The sequence below is a fragment of the Tetrao urogallus genome, assembly GCF_951394365.1.
Source record: "Tetrao urogallus genome assembly, chromosome: 23".
NCBI lineage: Eukaryota > Metazoa > Chordata > Aves > Galliformes > Phasianidae > Tetrao > Tetrao urogallus.
This window is the reverse complement of record NC_136836.1, coordinates 4,138,331-4,162,754: the sequence shown is the minus strand read 5'-3', so window position 1 is coordinate 4,162,754 and position 24,424 is coordinate 4,138,331. Positions and strand designations below refer to the sequence as shown.

At 51.6% G+C, this 24,424-nt stretch overlaps 3 protein-coding genes across 4 annotated transcripts; all 3 read right to left on the bottom strand.

The window, feature by feature from the left end:
* Positions 1-62: 62 nt before the first annotated feature.
* On the bottom strand, positions 63-9,833 carry OSCP1 (organic solute carrier partner 1; the record flags this gene model as incomplete). Of its 2 annotated transcripts, XM_079545962.1 has the most annotated exons (11): positions 63-179; positions 269-332; positions 989-1,128; positions 1,819-1,888; positions 2,413-2,541; positions 2,882-2,985; positions 3,546-3,626; positions 3,831-3,998; positions 4,632-4,786; positions 8,043-8,072; positions 9,722-9,833. In XM_079545962.1, 11 exons carry the CDS (start codon positions 9,831-9,833, stop codon positions 63-65), a joined length of 1,170 nt encoding a protein of 389 aa, XP_079402088.1. The 2 variants fall into 2 exon arrangements, with proteins under 2 accessions (XP_079402088.1, XP_079402089.1); XM_079545963.1 differs by lacking the exon at positions 8,043-8,072.
* A 591-nt stretch (positions 9,834-10,424) lies between these two features.
* On the bottom strand, positions 10,425-16,631 carry MRPS15 (mitochondrial ribosomal protein S15; the record flags this gene model as incomplete). Its single annotated transcript, XM_079546066.1, has 8 exons — positions 10,425-10,583; positions 11,270-11,461; positions 12,614-12,672; positions 13,908-13,992; positions 14,766-14,814; positions 15,641-15,716; positions 15,882-15,944; positions 16,556-16,631. 8 exons carry the CDS (start codon positions 16,629-16,631, stop codon positions 10,464-10,466), a joined length of 720 nt encoding a protein of 239 aa, XP_079402192.1. The 3' UTR covers positions 10,425-10,463.
* A 428-nt stretch (positions 16,632-17,059) lies between these two features.
* Positions 17,060-21,660, bottom strand: CSF3R (colony stimulating factor 3 receptor; the record flags this gene model as incomplete). The annotated part of the gene is made up of 14 exons (XM_079545943.1): positions 17,060-17,591; positions 17,745-17,835; positions 17,953-18,093; positions 18,285-18,431; positions 18,574-18,675; positions 18,903-19,086; positions 19,201-19,419; positions 19,505-19,581; positions 19,677-19,830; positions 20,053-20,207; positions 20,622-20,791; positions 20,877-21,000; positions 21,135-21,452; positions 21,591-21,660. The coding sequence occupies 14 exons, from the start codon at positions 21,658-21,660 to the stop codon at positions 17,060-17,062; spliced, it is 2,484 nt and encodes an 827-aa protein (XP_079402069.1).
* Positions 21,661-24,424: the final 2,764 nt, after the last annotated feature.

Here is a 24,424-nt window from a genome sequence, read left to right as displayed (position 1 = left end):
CCCGTTCGGCCCCGCCCCGCCCGGCGGCTCGGAGGCAGGCTGGGAGGAACGCCTTTAATGGCTCACAGCCCGTCCATCAGCGCCAGCAGGTCCTCGCCCTTCCCGCAGCTCTCCGCGCACGGCTCCGCCACCTCCAGGTCTCCCAGGATTCGCTCCAGCTCCGCTCGCCGCGCCGGCTCCTGCGCAGAGATACGGGCTCAGACCGGCCACGTGTAAAGCTCTTTAGGCGGCGGAGAGGAGCGGTTAGACTCCAAGTGAATTCACGTACCTCGGTGGCTTCGATGTTCACAACCTTGTAGGATAACTCCTCAGGTCTCGTCAGCGCCGCCTGCCTTGATTGAAAGTATGAAGAGCGCTTTACGTGATGTCATCCTGTCACATCCCACCCATCCCACAGAAGGTCAGCAGTGTTTGTCACTGGTCCGTCCTGAGGATCCTCCAGATGAGCAATCTAGACAGCATTCCTGTTTCTACCAGGCAAACTAGGATGCGGATCCTATTTTGGACATTTATCCCTGCTTTGGGCTTTGTAAACGTGGAGCAGTGGAAACACCTCCCTGCCGGGAGGGGGCTGCAGCGCTCCAGCCTAAACGCCTCCTCACCTCCCCCCAGCTATTACGTACTGCTCTCTGAAATGAGTGTCTGGGGGACAGGAAAGCTAAGGGGGCTGAAGGCGCCTAACGCCTGATCTGTGGCAGGACCTCAGCCCAGACTGAGCCGGTGACCACCAGTGTCACCTGAAGGCAGTACGAGACCCTGCATCACTGAAAAACCAGGAACACAAATCCCTTTCCTTGCTGAGTCTTTAAAAAAAGTCAGATAAACTGCTCCTCTTTTGTTCCTGCAGGGAATATCAGGACATGGATAAGAAAATACTAAAAAGGCTGCTACTCTGTCCCTAAAGCTGTTAAGGATCAGCTTCAGTCTCCAGGCCTTGTCCACATGTCACTACATCTCAAACCCCAGACCAGAACCAGCTCGAGCATACTCTTCCTCTTCATCTGTCATGAATAAATTCAGTTGAAATCCCGTCTCGCTGCCACCAGGTTTCTTGATCTCCAGACCTCCCAGCAGCCTGGCTAAGAAGTTCAGTTCTTCTTTAGCAAGAGGATTCGGGGCTACATTCTCCTGCAGAAAACAGCAATAGGTTCATTGGTCGGATTGCTAGGAAAAAGAGGGCTAACAAGGTTACCATAATCTAAAATTACATCAATATGCAGAAACACATTTATGTATTGTTAGTGGCACAGGCAACTCCTCATTATCAGTCATATATTCATAAAGTGGTTGCTTGCATTTCTAGACCCAGGACCAGACAGTTTTTCAGCTAAATCAAGGAGCTGTGAAATCAGCAAAACCTAGCTTCCCGATTTCTGAAGAAATGAAAAAGAGGAAGCAAGATTTCAGCAGACCACTTCATCAGCTTATGTCTACAATTAGTTAGGAAAACATGCCCATAGCCTCACTCAGACAGTAGTGAGAACTGAGGCTCACAGAGAACTGACGAGGTTTGGAGAGAAACAAATAGGCAGGTACCCCAGAGTACAGACTAAAATGATGCTACTGTTACATGAGAACAGAAATAAAGCAGAAGACAGCGCAGCTATCTAGTGAATGAGCTGGAGGAGAGCAGTGTGTGCTCGATCAGTGACCGCAGCTCTCAAGGGATGGAGGAAACAGAATGTGAAGTCTGATGGGTGTGGTGAAACCGCCCAGAGGAAACCCCTCTGCCCTGTGTGACCACCTGCAGACCTTGCTGACACACCTTGCTGCCAGGGTCATGAGTTTTACCAGTGACAGCATCAGAAAAGCATTAACCTTTGCACTGGAAGCCAAGGTTTTGGATGATCCTGACGTGTGTGTCTCTGCTGGCCGACTAACGCTGTACCTAGAGAGAAGAGCACACCAGGAAAAGCAACCTGTTATTTATTTGTGATACAGAAATAGCAGGGAGCAGGACCTAAAAATGACTTCAGGATATTTTTTCTGAGGATTGTAAGCTGCTGAGAGGTTACAGTTCTGTTTTACAGGGTATTGTGGCATTAAAACATGTCAGCAACAAAGCAAGAACATAACTGACTCATTCTGAAAAAGGAAGAATTACCTATGACAAATGTGAAGAAAAAAACAGTAATTCCTTGAATGCAATTAAACTGAATTTCCATTTCACAGAACTCGCAGTGCACAGTGAGCACTATTTTCAGTCATGAATCAAACTGTGGCTCCTTCTCACAGCTGTTTATGCACACTTAGCTGTGTGTTGTGTTTTACACAATGGCTTTGTGAAGTAGCCAAGCTAGCTGATAATGCCAGAGATGCAAAAAATAAATACACAAGGCTGAAGACATGCTTCTGAACAAAGCCATCATCAGTGTTCACTCTGTATTTCTATGTAGGACAAAAGTGACTTACATGTTTGTTCCAAGTTTGAGGACTCTGTCTCCATAAAGTTCAAAAGATCCTTCCCTTTGTGGAGTGACATAATTTCCAGCAGTGGTGAACTCGCTTCTTTTAACTTCATCTCCATTGCAATTAAACATCCTTAAAAACAACCCAACATTGAAACAAATTTAATAGATCTGTTCCTGGTTTTCAGCACTGTACCCTTTGCTTACAAAAGAAAAGGGAATAAAACCCTATTCTGTACACTGGTAAACACCTGTTTTAAAGGATAAAGGACTAATAGCTAATTTACTGGAATAGGGAATGGCAGACACACAGTTAGCATCTCACTGCTGGGTCACATAGTGCCAGTCTTGCCTTATCAATAGCTTACTGGAGGTTCAGCTATCCTTGCAACAGCAGAGACACTCTAAGCTTCTGGCACTAAGTACTCCTTGCTGAGCAGCCACACATGCAAGGCACTGCAAACAGTATTCACCTGATGACTCCTGGTACTTCTGTACCCCAAGGAACAGGGCCTGATATTGGCAGCACAAAGCGACCATTCGAGTTCTGCACTTTATCCTTCAGAAAGATAGAGACCTGCAAAAGAACATTCCATCCTCTAGAGAATCAGTTACATGTCTTCTGTTCCGAGTTCTCTGAAGTCTTCCTGCCTAGACTGGGATTGGTTTCCTAGAGATTCTGATGTGCCTGGGCTGAAGCCAGCAGTGTATTACTGTAGTGCAGAGGACAGGCACATTTGATCCAGTATGAAAAGAAAAGTGTGCCCTTCATGCATCTGAGTATGATCAATTAATTTACAGAGCATCAAGGCCCATGGCCTGAAGTTTGAGGTCCTTATTTCCATATCAAGTGTCTACAAAAAAACATGTACTAATGAAAACCTGAATCAGAAATTATTCTACACAGTCACCTGTGAAATAAACAGGTAATTAGGAGTGGGTTTTTTTTTTTTCCTCCAGGACATGTTAGAATTATTCAGTATTATTGTACTAGATGTGCTCAGCATGTGAAATCATGAAGACTGAAGTTACAAACACATCGAGATGACCGAAAACCTTAAGCACCAAAACCAAATGCAGTGTGATTATAATGAGACACATCCATATTCTAACCAACCAGTTACACTGGGCTCTTACCCTTATGTGCATGTCCTGAAAAAAAATGAGGAGAGTTTGCCTGATGAGCTGAAATTCACCAGCAGAGAGACAGCCGTACACCTGGAAGAGAAACAGCCCGAGGTGAGGCGTTGTGAGGGAACCATGCTGCTGCATCACGCTTGGTACGTGTAGCTCAAGCTCCACTTGAGCACATGGATCAAGCTCCACTCTCAGTGGGGCACTGCCTGATGCAGCAGTTAGTCTCTAAGACCAACCTGGAAGAGGAAAATCCGTGTGTTCCACCATCCTGCTACGGGTTCTCACCTCAATCAGCTGTCGGAAAGTTTCATCCACTTGGTTCAGAATGCCAGGGGCATCACAGATGAAATCTTTGATGGCATCCAGGTGATTGAACGTGACCAGCAGGATGTCTTTGGGCCGGGGACACAGCAGGACTTGGTACTTGAAAGCCATAGTCATGAGATCATACAGCTGCAAAGCAACACGGGAGATTTTGGTTCCATTGCAACACACACAGCAACGATTCCATGCTCATGAAGAAAGGGTTCTGAACATTCTTTTCTTTTAACACCTGCTTAAGGGTAAGGAAAGCATTTTAGCTTTGTTTCCCAATAAAATAACACCTCTACAGTGTCACTGCCTTTGCTCCCTGGGTCTCTCCAGCAGTCTTTAGCACTGCTGGCAGTTTCAACACTAGTGACCCAGGGTACAGCTCTGACAGGTAAGTGAGCTCCTGTGACTTTTTCCTTTTACCACCAGATATGCTGTTTGCAGGCAAGAGTTCTTCTGCCTGTCATTGAAAATAGTGAGTGTCAGCACAGAAATGTATATATATTTACATATATATACATATAGACTTTTTGTATATTAAAAATCTGATTAAGATTGCTTACTGAACCTCTTAAAATCACTTGCATGTGAAACTCAGAGTATTTCCACTTAAGGTGCTGAATTATCTGGAACTACTACAGATTTTCTCACCGTTTTCTCATCTTAGAGCCATTTTTACAAAGAAATCCAGTGGGAAGAGGTTTGTTACAAAGTGCTTCCAAGTACAGTGACCTGCAAACAGCACAGTGAGCACTGCACAGATCCCAGTTTTACCTTATCCATGCTGGCCTGGTTCAGTCTCATGATTGAAGCATGAGCTAGCCGGTCATACACGGTTCTCAGAGCTTTCTTGGAATAGAGTTCCTGTGGTTTAAACAGCTCTTCCATAAATTTTTTATTGAACATGGTTGTGATGATGTCATTCATAACTGCAAAGACAGAGAGTATCTGTTTCTGCTTCAGAAGCACAGCACTCACCTCATCCTTGCACACAAACCCGATGCTGAAGGCTCCCAGGACACTTTGGAGACGTGGTGCAGAGCTGCAGCAGCAGCAGGACGGGGAGCACCGTGCCTTAATGCAGGCACTTCTCTCGGTGCCATGTTGTTCTGAGCAAGCAGCAGGATTTCTGCAGACTGTCCCCTGAGGCAGAGATGTTTCTAAGCTGCAGACAACAAACCTTGTTTTGCCAGTGGGAATAAGGCTGAGTTTGTTGTCTTGTTTTTACAGCAACGGCTGGCTCTTTCCTCTTTTAAAATAATTGTGTTTACAGGCTTTGCTGGCATGTATTATCTGGAAAAGCTACAGTTCTGCTTCCTAAGACGACTGTTTTGCATCAGTCTGGGTTTTTTTACACGTATTTTTCACAAACCATAGCTACCTCTCTGTCCCTGTTCCCCCTTTTTTGCCCTTAACGCCGTCAGTCCGTTTTTCTCTTCTACAAGGAAGCCCTGGGATGATTCCAAATGCCCTGAACCAGACTGCTACCAACAGGCATGCAGGGTGCATTCGCAGCGCCGCGATCGGAGCAGGGCTGGCTGGGAGCTGAGAACAGGCACAGTTCAACAGCTGGCAGCTCTGCACTTCCTTCCTAGAGCTTCGCTCTGAAGGATGAATTCAGAGGTGGTTACACGACTTACTGAAGACTCGGTGAGGATCAGGAGCACCCAGTGTGAGGTCTGTGCTCTGCTTCACAAGCTTTCAGCGCAAAGGAGATAGAGAGCATTTTTGCAGTGATTCAAGCAGACACAGCAGCCCAGCTTTCCTGCTGGATCCCACACCTTTGTCACAAATCTGATACATTCTACGGCATCACCATAAACAAGCATTTATTTCTCTACCAAAAAACACTGAAAAAAAAAATCAATTTCAATTCACAGAGATTACTGTACAAGCGTGAATTTCCCTAAGCAGATCACTGCTACTGAAGCTTGTAATGATAGCTAATTCTTATGGATTAGGGACATCTCGGGGGAAGCAACAATGAAAAAGCAAAGCAAAGTTAATGTACCACTCACTTCATCTTTTCTTAGATGATTATTACCTCGGGAACACTGCTAGGTCTGTCAGAGATGCTGAGCACCTGGACGCTGACAGCTGTTTCTAGAGGGCGAGTGCCTTCTGAAGTGTGGATTAAAAACAAGCCTCATTACCAATGGAAAATAATTCCCTTCTCCTCCACAGATAAATTGGCCACAAAAGCACCTCTGCGTGCAGCGTGATGCAAAAATCCTCCCTTCTTCCAGTGGAGAAAAGCAAATACAATGTATTATCATGCATTCAATTCTGCATGTAGTCAATTAGGACAAAAATAAGAACTTCTGCCTTAGGCTGCAATCAGGAAGAGTTTTTGGTGAAGTTTCCCACACGTGTTGTCTGCACAAAGACTTCTCCATCTTAGGAGGGTCACTGATAACCAGCGCTGTCAGGAGACAAAACATCTCACAGTGTGCCACTGCAGCTGGAAGATACTTGGAATGGAATCAGAACTGTGTTAAGCACAGGAGAAGCCTTAAAGATTATCTTCTGAAATTAAAATCTCTTGTATTGGCTACGAAAATCACTGAGAAAGACATCAGATATCAGAGCGAAGGGCAAACCTCACGAGGTGCACTGGATAATGACAGAGACCTCGGAGCACAGGCAGTCCCTAAGGACGTGCTTACACCGTTCTAACAATGGAAAAGAGGAAAGAAAGGAGTGTAGCTCAGGGGGAACGGCACACCAAGCAACACAGCAGAGAAGCAATTTAGCAGAGGGGGATTTAATTTAGCAGAGGGGGAAACCGGGTACAGACAGTGCAATGGACGGAAGAGAAGCCGAGGCTCAGCGCGGTTTCTGTCGTGTCGCTGCACACTGACACATCTCAGCCTCCTGTGCCGTCACGGGACGAGGCTCGTATGCATGGCATGAGACTGCAGTCTGCACATCTGGATTGTGCTCATGCTTCTCCAAGGACACTCAAGACAGTGAAGGGAATGGTACGAATCCGAGGCGGTCACACATCTGTTTGCAGGGCTCTGTAGCTCCTAACAAAGCTGACACAGGCAGTGCCTCGCTGCTGCCTTTACCTGCAGCCATGGGCTCTGCTGGCTGCTCTATGTCCATGTTTCAGAGATCATCCCGAGGGCAGGACTCACAGGCTGGGCTTTTTTTCTCTCACAGGAAACACTGAATCAGCAACAAGAGATCAGTTTTTGTGCCTGTACCATCCGAATCTGATAAGGCAGGATTTTATAAAACTTATCTCTGTTTTGGATGTGATACAAGAGGGGAACACGGCATCTTTTACACTTCTGAGATATTAAATGCTGGAAAAGCACGTTCTTACAAACAGCATGCAGTGGGAGTGAAGAAGTAGGGGATAAATCCAAGGTATTACCTTCAGTAAATGTTCAAAACCCAGTAAGGACTTACTTAGAAAAAAACAAAAAGCAAATCATAAGGCTGATCTCTCTTAAAAGGGAGCTGCTTAAAGACACTGGCAGTTCACCTGACAGAAAAAAAATGGGATCATTTAAGAGATTTACTTTCTCATCCAGCTGCTTACTGCACCCTGACCCCCACCATTTGCAGGCAGAGCCTAGAAGGCAATCACAAAAACCTGCACAACCGGAGCTCAGACCATCTCCAGTGATCACTCACGTCAAGATGGGCCTGGCTGAAGCGTGGATAAATGCTCCTTTGTGGTCACTTTGCTGCAGGGATGGTGACCAGGGATGGTGTCCACTGGCAGGGATGGGTAAGCAGCTGGATGGAAGGGCCTCAAATCTCTCCTGGAGTTCACTCTTCAAAACCCTAAGCAGTGAATTAGAAATATCTCAGAGAAATGCAGCATGTAGGTGGCATTCTTGCCAGCAAGCAGAAAAACCTCACAATGCTGACACAATTATTTGCTTGCCTTGATATGATGTTAGAAAAACTAACACTAGGATAACAGGTTATGATCTCTCTACAGACATCACCTTCATTAAATTAACAAATTGCTTTTTTTTTGTTTTTTAAGTGACACGATTTGGAAATATTCCCTAAATATTTATAGCTAAAGCATCTTTTAAAGAATATCACTCCTCCCTGACACCATCACTGGAGGGCTGCAGAACAGCATACAGTATGTTCACATACAACGAGCCTCACGTGTGCATGTAGTGGTGTTATCAACTGCATGCAGCCAGATTACAGTACCTCGTTTCCTGTCCACATCTGTCCATTCATCTACACGAAGCATACAAAACAAAAACATCAGTTCAAGAAGTAAGAATGGGAGTTTCAAGGAGGAGAAAAGAAATAAAGAGAAAAAAAATATATATCTAACTATTGGTCTTTGTTTTTTTTCTCATCAGCATTCTGTGTTTAGCAAGAAAAAGCCCTGCTGTTACCTGACGCCCTTCTGCTATTTGGCATCTTTCAGTTTCAAGGACCACATAAAAGATGAAGCCCTGTTCTTCCCCTGGAAAATCCTGGTGCTTCAACAGAGTGAAAATTTCACCCTTGATTGAAATTCAGTTTTGGTTTTTTTTGGTCTTTTTTTGGTACTTATTAGTGAACAATATTTCAGTGAACAGCTTTAAGCAGTAAGAAACGCCTCAGTGAAGATGACATCTCAGTAAAATAGTAGAACTCAAGCTTTCTGCTTTTTAAATACAAAAAGACATGCAGACCTCATTCAGATACTCACTATACACAGCTACGTTTAGTCAGAGCTACAAACTGAAGGCTACACAACCAGCAGCAGGGAGGGGGAAGTGCCAGCTCCTCTTCTGAGCACAGCCAGCTCTATCCCACTGTGCACCTCTCCCAAATTACCTTCACAGAATCACAGAATGGCCCGGGTTGGAAGGGACCTCAAGGATCACGAATCTCCAACCCCCTGTCACATGCAGGGCCACCAACCTCCACATTTAATGCTAGACTCAATTTAATACTAGGCTGCCCAGGACCCCATCCAACCTGGCCTTGAACACCTCCAGGGATGGACGGGGCATCACAGCCTCTCTGGGCAGCTGTTCCAGCACCTCACCACTCTCATAGCAAAGAACTTCCCCCTGACATCCAACCTAAATCTCCCCTCCCTCAACTTCAAACCATTTCCCCTTGTCCTGCTGTTATCTCCCCTTTCAAAGAGTTGATTCCCCTCCTGTTTGTAGGCTCCCTTTAGGTACTGAAGGCTGCAGTGAGGTCACCCCGCAGCCTTCTTTTCTCCAGGCTGAACAAGCCCAGCTCCCTCAGCCTGTATTTGTAGGAGAGGTGCTGCAGTCCCCTGATCATCTTCATGGCTCTCCTCTGGACCCTCTCCAACAGCTCTCTGTCTTTCTTGTACTGGGGGCTCCAGACCTGGACACAGTAATGCAGATGGGGGCAACCTTCAGTAACACATTCCAACAGCCACTATTAGAAAAACGTTGTGAAATTTATTTCACTTAGAGGGCTTTATTTTCAGACAGCAGAAACATGTGACCAACTTCTGTGACAGAGCTGCGACACCGTGGGGTTGAAACACATCCCCAGGGCTCCTTCTGATGACACGCCGCAATGCTCTAAGGCTGAGTGATGTTCTATTGCTCTGCCCTTCCACGGTGATCGTATCTGTGCCCATTCCTGCGTTACTACGGGAGTTATTACCAACAAGCTGAGCACGTGGAAAGGAACAGCAGATCTCTGCTGGTTCGGCAGCAGCCTGACAGGAGCAGCGAGGCAGGGCCAGGCCCGCTGCTGAGTGCTTCCGGAGCCCGTCTGCTTCTCCTCACGGCCCGCTGCTGCTCGGGGGAGGCCAAAGCCCGGCCTCAACGCGCGGCCCCCGGCCCGGCCCGGTCCCCGCCCCACAGATCCGACGCGGGCAGCCGGGGCTCGGCGGGGCAGCTCACCTTTTCGGGCCTTTTCGCCTGGGATGCTCTGGGCGCGCAGCCGCTGGTCCAGGATATACAGCATCTCTCCGCCCAGGTTGAGGAACAGCAGCGGCAGCGTTCGCGTCGACATGGCGCCCGTAGCTAGCCGCCAGCCGCCGTCACCGGGCAACGGCTCAGCCAATCGGAAGGAGCCGTCTTGGCAGCGTCGGCGCGACCAATCAGAAAGCGCCGTCTTGGCAGGTGGACGTTGTGCTGAGCGCTGCGCCGCTCAGCGGGTGAGGGTGCAACGACTGCCATTGAATGCTTTTAGTGCGGAGCTCCGTGCGGTCGTGGCTGCGGCAAGGAACAGCGATGGGACGCTGCAGGAATTGGCTGTTGAACAGCACTGCCCCCCACCAGCTCAGGCTGCCCAGGACCGCGTCCCACCTGCCCCGGGCACCTGCCAGGGATGGGGCAGCCACAGCTTGTCTGGGCAACCTGTGCTGGAGCCTCACCTCCCTGTCATTTAAAAACATCGCTGCCTTCAGAAAGGCACTGGGAACACCCCAGAACTCCTCTCAGCACAGGAAAAAAAAACAGTTCAGGACATAATCTGATGAAGCAGTTCAATGCAAAGCTCTAAAACACTTAGCCACTCACTGCACTATTTTGGGTACTCACAAGGTGCAGACCATGCGTGCACGTAAACAAAGAGGCCGTGTGCCTTTTGGGAGCTCTTTATTTTTGGAGAGGCTGGCTGTATCACAGACCCAATGTGCTGCTATACAGGTGTCCCCTCACTTTGTGCCTGCTTCTCCTTTGCAGCTCTGGCTCTCTCTTGCCACTTTCTTCTCTCCTTCAGCCTCTCTTCTGCTTTCAGCTTCCGTGCCTCCTGGAAAACCTGCAGAAAGAGGGTGAGAATATGGGAGAAAGGGAAGGTCAAAGGTGTCTGTTGCCCACCACAGCCATTCCACCACCACTGCTCACTGCAACACAGAGTGGGATCTAAGTTCCTGCAGCAGAGTGTTCAGCGAGATCAGCTCCTTTGTGTCTTCCTAGGGGTCTGCAAATAGCCTGTTATTTAGGGCACCATTCTGAGGTATGGAGCAATAGCTATCCAATCTCTTATAATTTTACTGGATTGAAATTTAGTATTTCTAGACTGAGGGCATTGTTGAGCTTTTTGATTCTGCTGTTACGTCAACATATTCAGAGTAAACGAGAACAGACAATGGCCATACACATATTTCTGTTCTAACACTGCCATCATATTTAATAGTTTACCTATTACCTTTGAGGAAAAGCTACACTGAATCATACATTTCTGTGCAAACCAGCAGCTCAACTTGAGGTTCTTAAGCATGGTACACCCTCATTATGTGCTTCACCTCCCACTAAGTAACCACCTTTCACAGAGCTCTTTGCCGAGCTCTACAGTCATTATATCATCATTGTCTCCTCAAATCTAAAGCACTGACTTGAAGGCCTTTTATCTATCAGCTTCTGTCAGCTATCTGTTCCAACTGCATCCTCTACAAGATTTTTTCTGCTCCAGCTACCCAGCTTTCCCTCTGGCTCGCTCCATACCTTGACACAGAAAGCCTTCTTAACAACCCAGCGCTTGGTGACCCTCCTGAGGTAGGCAGGGCGTGGTGTATACTGGATGTTCAGCTGCTTGCAGGTGTTCTCAAAGACATCGTAGCGGACACGGCGAAGATAGGCCAGCAGTTTGTTCCGGCGATCCATGGCCATCAGCATGCGACGACGGTTATTTTTATCCTGCAAAAGACTTCACGTTCACTGGATCGCAGATAGATTGCTCTTTCATCCCAGTAAATTACTTAGAGCAGATGATGGCTAAAAGGACACAATCAGGTTAAGGACAGTATCCGAGAGCAATTTTTCTTAGCAGGTATTGCAAGAACATTAGGTCACTACAAGAAGGTTCAGGAAGACTTGATTTACTTTTCAGTGAAATTGCTTTCTCCAAGCTTCAGTGTCTTGGAGGCGAGGAACGCAGTGAAGGTCTGCTGGCTAAAAGCTCTGCTTCCCCTCAAGCGTACATTTCCAGAAATAACACAGGCTTTTACTTTTTTCTTTTTTCTTGTTTTTGCTTTTCCAGGATTTAAAGGCGAAAATAAAATCTTGGCTCTATGTGACAGTTTGATTTGTTCTTTGGAAGAGAACATGCATAGCTCGGTTCACACCACTCAAGGCTCTCTCTCATGGAAGCAATCTCCCTACACTTTACAAGCAATTCATCTAAAAATAGGCTTGATTCAAGTACTTTCAAAAGGTCTTCTCTGCTGAAACGTTTGGTACAACTTCTGTGTTCTTAAAACTAAATTCTCCTCTGTTTTAGGCTTCAAGCTTTTATGATTAGCTAATAGCTACAAACTTTTTCCAAACACAGCTGATTAATTTGCTCCTTACCTTTTCCATGGCATTAGGAATCTTCAATAGACCTTGTTCATAAAATTACACTCGTGATGTTTTGCATTTGGGCTTCAAACCCACGTAGTTTTAGACGGGGAAACAGCCATTATGAAATTAATGCAGTCCTGTCCATAAATATTTTTACAGTAGAACAGAGGAAGAATATGGCTGAAGCAATCACATTAGTAATGCTGACAGCTAAGCAATGAAACCTGATCAGTAGATTTAGCTGAGCTCTGCTCCAAGGTATCTGCTCAGCCATCTCCAACAACTCAGTAACCAAAAAGAACACATTCCACCTTTCAGTTGGTGCAAATGCAGCTGCAACTGAGCCAGCAGTTTCCCAGACTGACAGCAAGGAGCAGTTACTGTTACTTTACAGACCATCTTAGGAAAGCCAAAATCCCCAGCATTAAAATCCTTTTGTCCTTAGCTCAGAAAACAATCTGAACAGCCGCTGCCTCAGACGTGTGGGTTGGAATTACTGGTAGTTACCTTGGGATGCCTCTGAAGATGTTCCTCAAAAGTGCGGATCTTGGCAGTCAGTATGGCAGCTGTGAGGACAGATGTGAGAGCTGTGAGAGAGCAGCAGCTTTGCAGAGTGAGACAGCATCGTCTGCATTCCTTTCAAAGCACCGCTGCTGTTCTTATGGGTACCCACTGCACAACAGCAAATACTTCCACACAGCCTTCAGAGCAAATGGTAACACAAAATGCAGCCTACATAAACTCAGGTAACAACCATCACCATTATAAAGCTGACTGTTGCAATTCCAACAACTAATCACATGGTTTTCCCTGTAAGGCAGGTGCTTCACCTCATTTGAACACTGGTGACTTTATGTGGCCTTCATCTCTGCCCTGTGCTTCAGACAGAGCTTGCCTATGCAGAAAGAAATCTGGTTGCCATGGCTAAAATCTATCATTTTGTTTCAGTAATATCTTTTACAGGTGCAATGGGGAAAGTGTTGCCAAACTACATTAAGCTTTAGTGCAAGGCTAGGTATTTTATAGGGAAGAGATTAATGAATCCCTTCAAAAAGTATGGAAATTATTATACTCTATCAAGTGAAGAGTTCTGCAGCAACCCTGTCCTGGCTCTTCCCCCATCCGTTATGACTTCAGGAAACAAAGCTGTACACGGGCAGGAAAAAAAAATCATTTCCAAACTCAGAGAGTGATCTTCCAACTGCAGTTCTGCCATTTGCTTTTCCCTTCATGCCCAGTTCATTCAGCCATAGACGGAACGCTGCAGGAGCAGAAGCCATGGAAACAAAACTGACAGACGTACATCACTGTAAAAGGGCTGCAGCAGCACAGACTGTTTCAGAGAAGCCTTACCCTAACGACACAAAGCAGAGCCATAAAAGACTCCCTTACGAGCAAACACTGACAAAAGGGGCAGTTTCACATCACATTGAGTAATGACATGACAGGACCATAAAGGCTTAAGTGACTTTCCAACACGCCCAGTAAAGACCTTTGTATAGATAAATAAACCGAGGCAAAACGTTCCCGATGTCAGCAGGCAGCAAGATGCTTTCACGGCATTTCGGATGCCTTTGGCACCTCTAACAATGTACTCGAACTGCTCCCTCTGTGCTGAGTGTGTGCATTGCCTGGCACCATTCCCAAACCCTGTGCAGGCCCACCTGCCTCCCAGGTGCTCTCCTGAAAGAGATTCTCTTGGTTGCTACAGGAAACTTGAAGTGATGGGGTGGGAACAGCTGAATAAAAGCCAAGTGAACTATCATCTGCCAACCATAGGGTTCTGTTTCTTCTAACTTACTTTGCACCTCAAAGGAGCCATTGTCACTGGGAGACCTCCTGACCTTCTCTACCAGCTGCTGTATCTTTATCTTCATTTTCTCCCTCTGTGAATAACAAAAGAACTCGTCACCTTCCGAAGCACGCTGTATGTCCGAGCCATCCCAAATCTTTTCCCAAATGCCCAAATAAAGACTTTGTAGCTTTACTCCAAGTCCACCCTAAAAGGTGGAAGAAGTGCTGCAGAAAAAAAAAAAAAAGGAGCACAGCAGGGAGGGAGCACAAAAAGATTTCAGCAGAGAACAGAATCACCCTTGTTCAAAGGAAGAGCTCAGGCACACCCCTCTTCCCAACGTTGCAAGGGAGGGGAGTTGAAGAGGTCCAGCTGCTCTCTGAGCAAAAGACACAGAGCTAAAGCTGATCTCACACGGCAGTAACCTTCCATTTTTGCACTTTTTTAAGCTTAAGTGGAAAGTGGTAAGAAACAGTGAGATCTCTGTGATGCCTTTCTTGTTTGCTTCCTTGCTTTCTGGGCATATAAAAAACAAAAGTCATTTGAAGAACATCCATGGTCCAGTGTACCACTTCCTGTAAAACAACCCAACCTTCAGCAGAACCATAACACAGCTGCATCTCCTCCTGTGATTGTCTGACACTTCATTCTCTTATTTTAATACTCAATTATTATAAAAGAGAAGAGCCCAGGATAAACTTTAAGAGCATGCAAGACTTATTACCTTTGTGCATTTAACAGCCCCACAGCTGCAGTTACTGAGCAACACTTAGAAAGTAAATGTAGGGCATTTAACAATGTAGGCAAGTCTTACACGAACGTGTTTGCAACTCCATCTAGTCTTCATACAGGTGCAATAAAACTAACCTGGTTTGCCATTTCCAGTGACAATAATCTTTTCACTACGTCGTCAACACTGCAAGAAGAAGGAATATTAGTCCATCAGCTTAGAATGAAGTATAATAACATAAAGTTGGATTTTTAGAACACATTAGTTTTTCTCAACTTATTCTAGAAGTTTACAGCAACTCTCCTCCCCTCCCAAACTTGTCAGATGTAAACTATCTTTGTATTCCTAAGAAAAATAATGGTTGAGATCACACAAACATCAATTAGTTTTGCTGCTCCGGAAACAACAGCATGGAGTATTTCAAGTCACAGTGAAGTCTTATCCAATTCCAAAACAACAACGCATATAAAATGGATGCTAAAGGCTGAGCACCAAGTTAAGCAGCCAAGGACAAAATGACTTTTAAGACTTCAAAGACCTGTGAAAGTCTCATTCACGCCACTGGGGGCTCTCCCTGCACCACACATGAGCAGTTCTAGAATCAAAGCATGCAAATGCAAAACTCTGAGTCCAAATTTTAGAAGCAGTCACGCATTTTGAGTCGTTCAATTATATGCTCTTCAGCACATGAGTTCAAGACAGGCTTGGGTCATTTCTAAGATTATTATTTCTATTACATCAATATTATTTCTTTTTCTGTGCACAACAAAGTCCACAAATGTGGGCAACCAGCACTTGTGCTCAGCGTATCTTACAGTAAGAAAGCAGAAAGTGAAAGCACTGCTAATCAGTGACTGCTTCTGCAGATTGACTTTCAAAACAACTTTCCAACTGTTGTGCACAGCAGTGACCACAGAACATTAATTACTGAGCAGGTGACGGGCTGCACAAACTGCCTGTATGCATATAAAATACAAAGTTCTGAAGAGATCATTCCTTCATTCTGTCATACCTATTAACTACTGGGACATTGGCGTAATCTTTCTTCAACATTGTTGGAGGGAGATCATCCAAATGGCTGGGGATGTCTACAAAAGAAAGATCCATGTTTGAGGAACAGCAGTACAAAGCCAGAGCTCTGAATATATACGTCAGTCAGAGGAAACATGCTGCAAATAAAACAGACTAAATGCTCCAAACAAGAACCAAGAAATTAAGAGACGAAGCTGAGATGACAGGAATTGAGTGAATACCTTTCAACTTCCTTCTCACAGGTCTGGCGTAACATCTTGCTGTCTGAATAGAAGGACCACAAGCTTGAAGGAAAGAAAACAAAGATTTCATAGAATCACTGAGGTTGGAAAAGACCTCTAAGATCATCAAATGCAACACCAACCCATCTGCACCATGCCCACTGAGCACATTCCTAGCTTATTAGATTGTTTGCACTTTTCTACCTACATTCCCACCTGTCTCAGTCTGTACTAGAAAACAAGCCAGAGCACTCAGACCACAAGGTGACCCTCACGGGTCTTCTGTCCCACGGGAACAGCTCCAGGTTGGTTCTCAGAGGGACCAGCAGGAAGAGATGACAAACACCCCTCAGCAAAGCCAAGGGCCCCCCCCCCCCCCCCCCGCTGCGCTCATTTAAAGCGCTTACACCGATTAGTAATTCTACTGATTTCACACACGAGTGCCTCTCCGTTACCCTCAGCCACTGCCTGCGTGCTGGCAGCAGCGCGGCACCGTCAGCAGTGCTGACCTTTACTTCACACCGCTGCCTGCTGTGCCGCGGGGCCGCGCTCCAGGCACAGCCGTGGATGCTCTCAGGCCGCCCCAGGCCCACCGTAGGCCCTGCCTCTATCATCGCTGCACACCCAGGTCCTTCCCGCCTCCCTGCTCCCTCCACCGCCCCGCGGCCTCTCACCGGCCCCGCGGCCGACCCTCAGTGCGGTCAAGGCCCCGCGGGCCGCCCCCGCCAGGCCGCGGCCCAACGCCAGCATCGCCTCACGGCTCACGGCTCCCCGCCTCTGGGCGCCGCCATCTTGGTCCAGGCGGCGCCGCCGAGCGATTGCCGAGCGCATCGATCGGGGCGTGACTCCACGATTCTATGATTTTTTCAGACCCTTCCCCTTCCGCAGTGCCTTCAGGCCCCACCGTTGCCCTCCCCGTTACCCCACCTTCCCCCATCGCCCCGAGGAACGCGATCCGAGGAGCTGTGATCCGAGAAACCTCCGTGTTTATTGCTGGGGCGCAGCAGGGGCACCGAGCGCCTGCAGCCACGGGCAGTCCGCGGGAGGAGGGGGAGGCGGGGGGGGCGGGGGGGGTGGGAGTGGGGAAGGGCCCCTATGGGATTTCAACCCCACGGAGTGGCAGGTGGGGCTCCAGGCCCGGCTCGGCTCAGGGGATCGGGTTTGGTCCGTGGCGGGGCTCAGCAGGGTTGGAAGTCGTGGAGCTCCTCGGCCCCGCTCACCAGCAGCCCCCGCAGCAGCGGGAAGTCGAGGAGCGGCTCCTCCAGGCTCCCCCGGGCGCAGCTCTGTGCGGCCCCGCGGAACCAGAGATTCTCGTAGGATTCGGGGCTGGGATCCGAGAGCAGAGGCTGCGTGGAGCTGGAACGCAGGTAGAGGCAAGGGGCGACGCGCTGCGGGCCCCGGGAGCTGCCGCCCACCACCTGCACGTACTGCACGGGCTCTGCCCCCGGCCCCACTTTGGCCTGAAGCATGCCGGGCCCGTGCTGCTGCATGTAGGGCTGTGGCGGGGCAGGGGGCTCGGCTGGGGGCTCCTTGCCCCACGTGGGGGCCTGCTTCCCCGCTGCCTTGTCAAGCACTGTGACGGTGGAGATGGTCGCCAAGCCGGGCTCCTTCACACCGGGGGCCTGCAGGGGCTCCTGTTCTGCTGGCACCCATGTGCCCAGGCTGCTGTTGGCTGGGTCAGGGACGCTGGGCCAGAACTGCTGCTTCACCCTGGGGGTGACAAAAAGGGGTGAGGCGAACCTCGGGAAGGAGGTGTCCCCTCCCTGCTTCCTCCAGCCACACTAGGGCCAGGGCCGTGGCTGGGGCTGCCCAGCGTAGGGCAGAGGTGAGTCCCAGCCTTGCAGTGTCATTCTCAGTGTTCACCTCCCGTTCTTCTGGAAGCAGATCAACAGGATGATGAGCAGGACAAAGACCAGCACCAGGGTCAAGAAGAGGAACTGGATTTCGATGTCATCTGGGAAGCAGGCGGGGGACGGGGTCATGGCAAGAAGTGTGGCAGTGTCCCTTGTCAATGTGGGGACAGTGGTGGCACCTCTGCCACATGGTTCCATCCCCACCACTGTGGCCTCACCTAGCACAGTGGTCACCAGCGTCAGGCTGGTGCCATTGGTGCTTCCACCAGCTGTAGAGGCCATGATGTGCACTTTGTAAAGAGTAGATGGCTTCAGGCCTTGGATGGTGAAGGAGCTGAGGGAGGAATTAACAACAGCACCTGGAGAGACATGGGGGCTGGTGGAAAGGCTGGGGTGGCTCTGCTGCTCAGCCACAGTCAGGGGCACCTCCCCCCAGGCTACCCAGAGCCCCAACGGCAAGGCCTCAGGCACCTCCAGGTCTGGCTGGGGCAGGGGCTGCTGGCATCCCCCACAGCACCCAGGTGAGGCAGGGAGCAGGGCCAGGACTCACTGGAAACCTCCGCAGTGCTGTTTGCCCAGAAGACAGTGTAGTGGGTGATAAAGCCATTCTGCAGCTCCACGGCCACCGGCTCCCAGCTAAGCTCAGCCTGGGACTTGCCAATGCTTTTCAGGTGGAGTTTTGGGGCATGGGATGGTGCTGAAATGGAGCAAAACATGAGACTGGGCACAGTACATAGCTGGGCTGAGTCCTTCTGCACAGCCCCTAAATTATGGGCACATGCATGCAAGGGTGGGGTTGGTGAGCCCTCTGGGACCAAAAGGGCTGGAAGGACACACACCCTTCTGTTTGGAGTAGGCTGCTACATGAGCAGGTGTCCCAACGGCATCCTTGTAGAGGGGGTACACCGAGATGTTGTACTGCTGGAAGGGCTCAATGCTGTCTGCAACAGAAAGCAGAGGGGGGGCAGCAGGTCTGGGGGCTCTGACTGCTGAGAGCCCCACATCACCATCCTGGCTGCTCTATAACCAGTGACAGGATCCAGAGCAAAGAGGGAGCGTGAGAAGCGGGCTCAGTGCAGGCTTTATGCCACGAGCTCTGGATGCAGGCACAAGCCAGCCCTGCAGAGCCCATTGGGAGGGCTGGGACCCCCAGCAGCCCCCAGCTTACCCTGGATGAGGGTGGCAGTGGTGGTCCCATTGAGCTCCAACTGCCAGCACGCACTGCAGTGCCTGGGCTCTGAGGACACCTGCTGCCACTCCAGCACGTAGGCAACTGGTGGGACCGGTGCTGCCTCCCAGCGTACCCACAGGCTGCGCTCACCCCCGGGTACAGCTCGGAGCCCAGCCAGGGGCTGACCTGTGAGGGAATAAGCAGCCAGGGTGAGGACAGAGGAGAGCATCCCTGCTCCGCTCCCACAGCCATGGCTGTGCCATAGCTCTGCATCTCGTGGGGAGGTCGGTGCCACCTCACCTTTCCTCTCCAGTAGGACAACCTCCGTGGCTGATGACTCGCCAGCGGCATTGTAGGCTGAGAGATAGACCCTCCCCGTCCTCTCTGGCACGGTGAAATGGCACTGGGTGTCGGTGGTGTTGCAGACAGTTTGTGGCTCCTTGCCTCTCCTCCTGGACCCCAGGGTTACCCGGTACCCCAGCACATGCCCATTCGCCTCCTGCCGCCGTGGGGCCTGGATACAGGGCACAGAGCACGCCAGGGATGCTCAGTGCCACAGTGATGCTGTGCCATGCCCAGCTCTGCCTGCCTGTGCTCACCTTCCACCGCAGCTGCACCTCCATCCTGCCTGCTGCTGGCTGGGTGCTCCACCACGCGTCCAGCTTCCCTTCAGGGGCTGCGTGGGGGGACAAGGGATATGAGGGGAGAGTAGTGGTGTGCCGTGGCCATGCTACCCAGGGGTGGGCAGGATTCCTGGTGCCCCCCACGCACCTTTCTCATGGGTTGTGTAGTTCCTGCCCACGCTCCACTCACTCCAGTAGCCTCGTGCTGAGTCCCGACGGCACCGCATCTGGAAGTGGTACAGCATCCCAAAGAGAAACTTGCAGTGCTGCACAGTGCCTGCATGGCCTGGGATGCCTGTGACCTGGGAGGAACCAGAGCAGGGTTGGTACAGGGTGATAGAGCAACCAAAGGGGACACTGCCATCCCCACAACTGTCCCCTTTGAGTCACTGCACGAGTCCCACTGTCACCTTTCCCCACCAGGGCGCAAAAAGCGCTCCATAGCACAGCCCCAAGGTACAGGAATCAGGGCAGGGAACCTGGAGCAGAGGTGGGGGATTGGCTCTGCCCCCATCAGCACTCACCACATCCCAGGAGGGGTCCTCGGCGGCACGGTAGCGCAGCTCACAGCACAGCTCCATGTGTGCATTGCGTGGGGCCATGGCCCAGGTCAAGGTGATGCAGTCGGTCTGGGGAGGCACGGAGTGGATGCTCTGCAGGGTGGGGGGGTCCAGCTTGGCTGCAAGGAGAGCCACAGGACACGGGTGCATGGGAGGGACAGGAGTTGGAGTGCAACGAGGTGCAGGGATGCAGAACTGCTCTGAGCAGCCTATGCTCAGCACAGCCTCATGCTGCCCGGGAAGGTTCCTTCAATAAATAGTTGATGGGAGCTGGATATATTATTCATAGACCTCCTGAATAAATGGGTAATCAATTGCTGGAGAGAGTTGTGGAGTGCAGCAGGTCAACTGCTGGCTCATAACCCTCCTGCTCGCACCGCGCGGCTCTGCAGCGTGCCCATGGCACCTATTCATCTCCTGAAGCCATTCATCACGGCAAAATATGACCTACGAGCCCGGCATGCTTTAATGGCTCTCTAATGTCCTTCTCTCACCTCTAATTAGCTTCCCCATCCCTGATCTCTGTCACTCACCCACATCCATGGGGTCGATGCGGAGCCGCTCTGACTCGGCTGTGCCCAGCGCATTGGTGGCTGTCACCCAGAGCTCCATGGGGCGGTACAGCTGCAGCAGCCGCCGCGGCACCGTGCACTGACTGCGTCCATTTTGTGGGGTGCAGCCCGTCACCGCTGGGGATCTGCTCCTGCAGTGAGGATGGGGTGGGCTTGGGCCCGTATGATGCCCATATGAGGTTGGTTTTTGGATGAGATGGCTGGGATGTGGCTTACGTGGCACACTTGAGCATGACGTTGGTGGGAAGGTGGCCGTCAGCTCCCTGCTGCCAGCGGCACGTCAGCCCATAGTCACCGAGGTCCAGCAGGCAGCTGAGGTTGGAGGGCTTGCCAGGGGGGTCTGGGGAGAGCAGCCAGCAGAGGAGCTGGGCAACATGGCCCGGATGTGACGGCCCCAAAGCAGCCCCGCGGATAGCAACCGCTGTTCTGCATCACTGCAGAGCAGATGGGCGCGCTGCACGGCCACGCACTTACAGCCTGCTCGGATCTCAGCCATGCCGACCCGCTGCTTGGTGCCGTTCCACTCCACGCAGCACCACAGCTTGGCCTGCGGGCGGTTGAGCTGCGGCACGCTCAGCTCAGACACTTCAGTGCCCCCCACACCACGGCGCTGCCTCCCGGCCATCGGCTCGCTGTCCAGCAGCCAGGAGATGTGTGGCTGTCCATCCTCCAGCCCCCGGCACCGCTCCCGGTGGATGGTGCATGATGCAGTGATGGCTGACCCCATCGGCACCACCGGAGTGTCCACAGCCACTGAGGCGCAGTCCAGCTCTGCTCTGCTCTGCTGGGTCCCTGCAGGAGAGGAAACGTGTCAGCCCCACAGCGTGCAGGATGGAGGGGCCTCTTTCCTGCAAGGGGCCCCACGGGAGGGGAAGAGATGAGCGTTGGGCAGAGCTGCGCAGCCCCATCCTGGGACGGATCCCCACTCACCGCTTGGGCCGAGGAGCAGCAGCAGGGAGAGCCGCAGCAGCAGGGGGGTCCCAGCACCACGCCTGGCCATGCTCTGCTCCGTGCTTTGGGCATCACCTGGAATGGGGGGCAGTGAGCGGGGATGGGGCTCAGGGTCGGGGCTTGGCCTGGTGCTGCCAGGTGTTGGTGGAGGAGAACCACCTCCCCCAGTGCACGCTGTGCTCAGTGGCACCGCGCTGCCCAGTTCTGTGGCACGAGAGCCCTGTGCCCCGCTGCACCGCGGCTGATCGTATCGCAGGGATCGTTGGCTGCTGCTGGAGAGATTTGTGGTTAGAGCGAGGAGGGAGCTGAGGTTGTGCGGCAGAGATAAGCTGGTAGAAGGAAACAGATGAATGAGGGCACTGCAGCAGGGCCAGCAGTTCTGCAGGGCCTGAAGGTGCTGCCAGTGTTTCTTTGCATCCACGGCTGGTCCCGATGCCAGCTCTCCCCTTCTCACACCATCCAAGCACATCCTCCTGGTGCCAGGCTCCTGCCCTGTGCTGGCACTTGGCACTCAGCACCCAGCACAGGGGGAGAGCATCATCTGCCCCATATGGCACCCACACACCCCAGCACTCAGGGACAACAGGGACATATGCAGACAGGGTGCACCCCGCGCCCAATCCCTACCTCTGCTCCGCACCTTCTGTGCCCCACGTTGTCACTGCCCGCTCCCGGTGCTGCTCTCCATCTCCTGATGGTTTTCTGTGCGCTGCCCGCTCTCCAGCATGCTGCTCTCGCCGTTAGTTCCTCAAAACCAGTGCCGTTAATTGCTGCTCTCTGAAGGAGGTGATTGCAAAACACTTCCCTGCAGGCTGGGCTGCCTCACGCTGCAGGAAGGAGAGTGGCACGCACGCATCCCGGGGGGAGCAGCACCCAGCCCCATTCCTCTGCCCCACTACAGGACGGGGCCCCACCAGTGGGACTGCACTGAGGGTCACAGCGAAAGGACACAGCAAGGGGACACAGGGCTGTGATGTGGGGACGTGGCGATACAGCAGGAGGACACAGGGACACAGTGGAGGGACGTGGCACGGGGACATGGGCTGCCCTCCCCTTGCTGCCCACAGGCCTGGTGCTTAGGCCAGGGTTGTCAGCAGCTCCTGGCCCTGGGCTGTGCCCCACTGCAGGGCAATGCCAGCACTGCTCAGTGCTGTCTTTTCCCTGGGGAAATCCACGTCCCACGGGTCAACAAGGCATTGCCCAACTCGCCGCCTGCACCCACACCCTTCGCAACGGCGCTGGTTGTGCAAACTGTTTACTACGGGACCCGCAGCGCGTGCTGTGTTTGGTGCTCACGCAACCCCATCTGCAACCAACAGTAGGGACGGGGCTGCCAGGACAGGGCTGTGGGAATGAGATCCACACGGTGCTGTTCCCCAAAAGGCTGTGGGGCTCTGGGTACAGGATGTGTGCCTCCAATGTTGCCCGTGTCTCCCAGCATCGCTCACCATGGGGCCGGGACTGCTTTCAGCATCCCTTCCCTCAGCCCCAGCCCCAAACCTCCCCATCCCAGCGCACTGATACCTTCCTGCTGCAGGTCCTGCTCTCAGCTCTGCCTTCCAGGCAGGACCGTGGCCCCAGAGCTCACACATCCAGGGAGAAAACCCATCTGGGTGCCCCCCAGGGCCAGGCCTTGGAGTGCTGGGGTCCCACAGGTGCTGTGCCCCACTGGGGCCGTTTCCCACAGCTGCCCTTGCGACACTTTGCCCGAGTGTAGCAACCCCCGGTTCCAGCACGGACCTGGGCTCTGCAGAGGATGTTTACAGCTGGGATGGCGGTGTGGTAACCATGGCAACGCGGGCATCTCCGTGGGAACGGCGAGGGATGGCGAAAGCTGTGAGCTCTGAGATGGACAACAACAGCAACAACAACAACATGGGGAGCTGCTCTGTGCAGCTCTGGGGACGGGGACGTGCAGGTGGGGACACGCGATGCATTGGGATGCACACCCACCCCTGGGTGCACAGATGCCCACCCATGGGTTGGATCCATGGACACTTCTCCATGGGGTGCTGTGGAGCGGACGGCCCCGTGACAGCGCTCTCAGTTCCCCTCTGACACTGAGTCACATCCATACACCCACGTCTGTGGGATGAGGTGATGTGGGGGCACCAGGCGGCACCAGGGGTCAGATGTGGGTGTTCCCAATGTGTCCATGCATGGGGCGGGGGTAGAAATGATGTGACTGGGCAGCCTGGCACCCTCCAGGGCAGCACATGGGGCAGCAGCACCACTGCCATGGTGCCTCCGCACTCCGTGCCTGCAGGATGACCACTGCCCCATCCTCAGGCTGTGATCCCATCCCCTCCTGCCTCAGTTTCCCTGTGCCGCCCCTTCCCTGTGATTCCCCACACAGTTTAGGTTGGGTTGCCTCCCCCACCCCAGCTCTGGTGCTTCATCAGTGGCACTAATGAGCCCCCCCAGGTGGGGGAAGATGGGTTCCCCAGGGCCTCATTCATTCATTCATTCACTCACTCACTCACTCACTTGCTCTGGGGGTACCCGTTCTTTTTGTACCCACTGGGATTGGGGTGCAGTGCCCCATTCCTCACCTCGAGGTGGATGCGAAGTGGCACTGAATGGAGCGCTGGGGTCTGAGAGCTGGCCTTCAACACAGCCCCTGACACACTGTTGTAATCAATGAGACAGGATAATTAATTTTCCATGCTGTGAGGATCGAGGCAGTCCCCAGGGGGTGAGGGGAGGGGGCTGTGGGCCTCTGCCATCCTTCTTCCATAATCCATGAGATGCCAAAGGGATACGGAGGGGTCTGAGCTACTCATGTGCCACCTGCAGGTCCCTGTGCTGTTGTG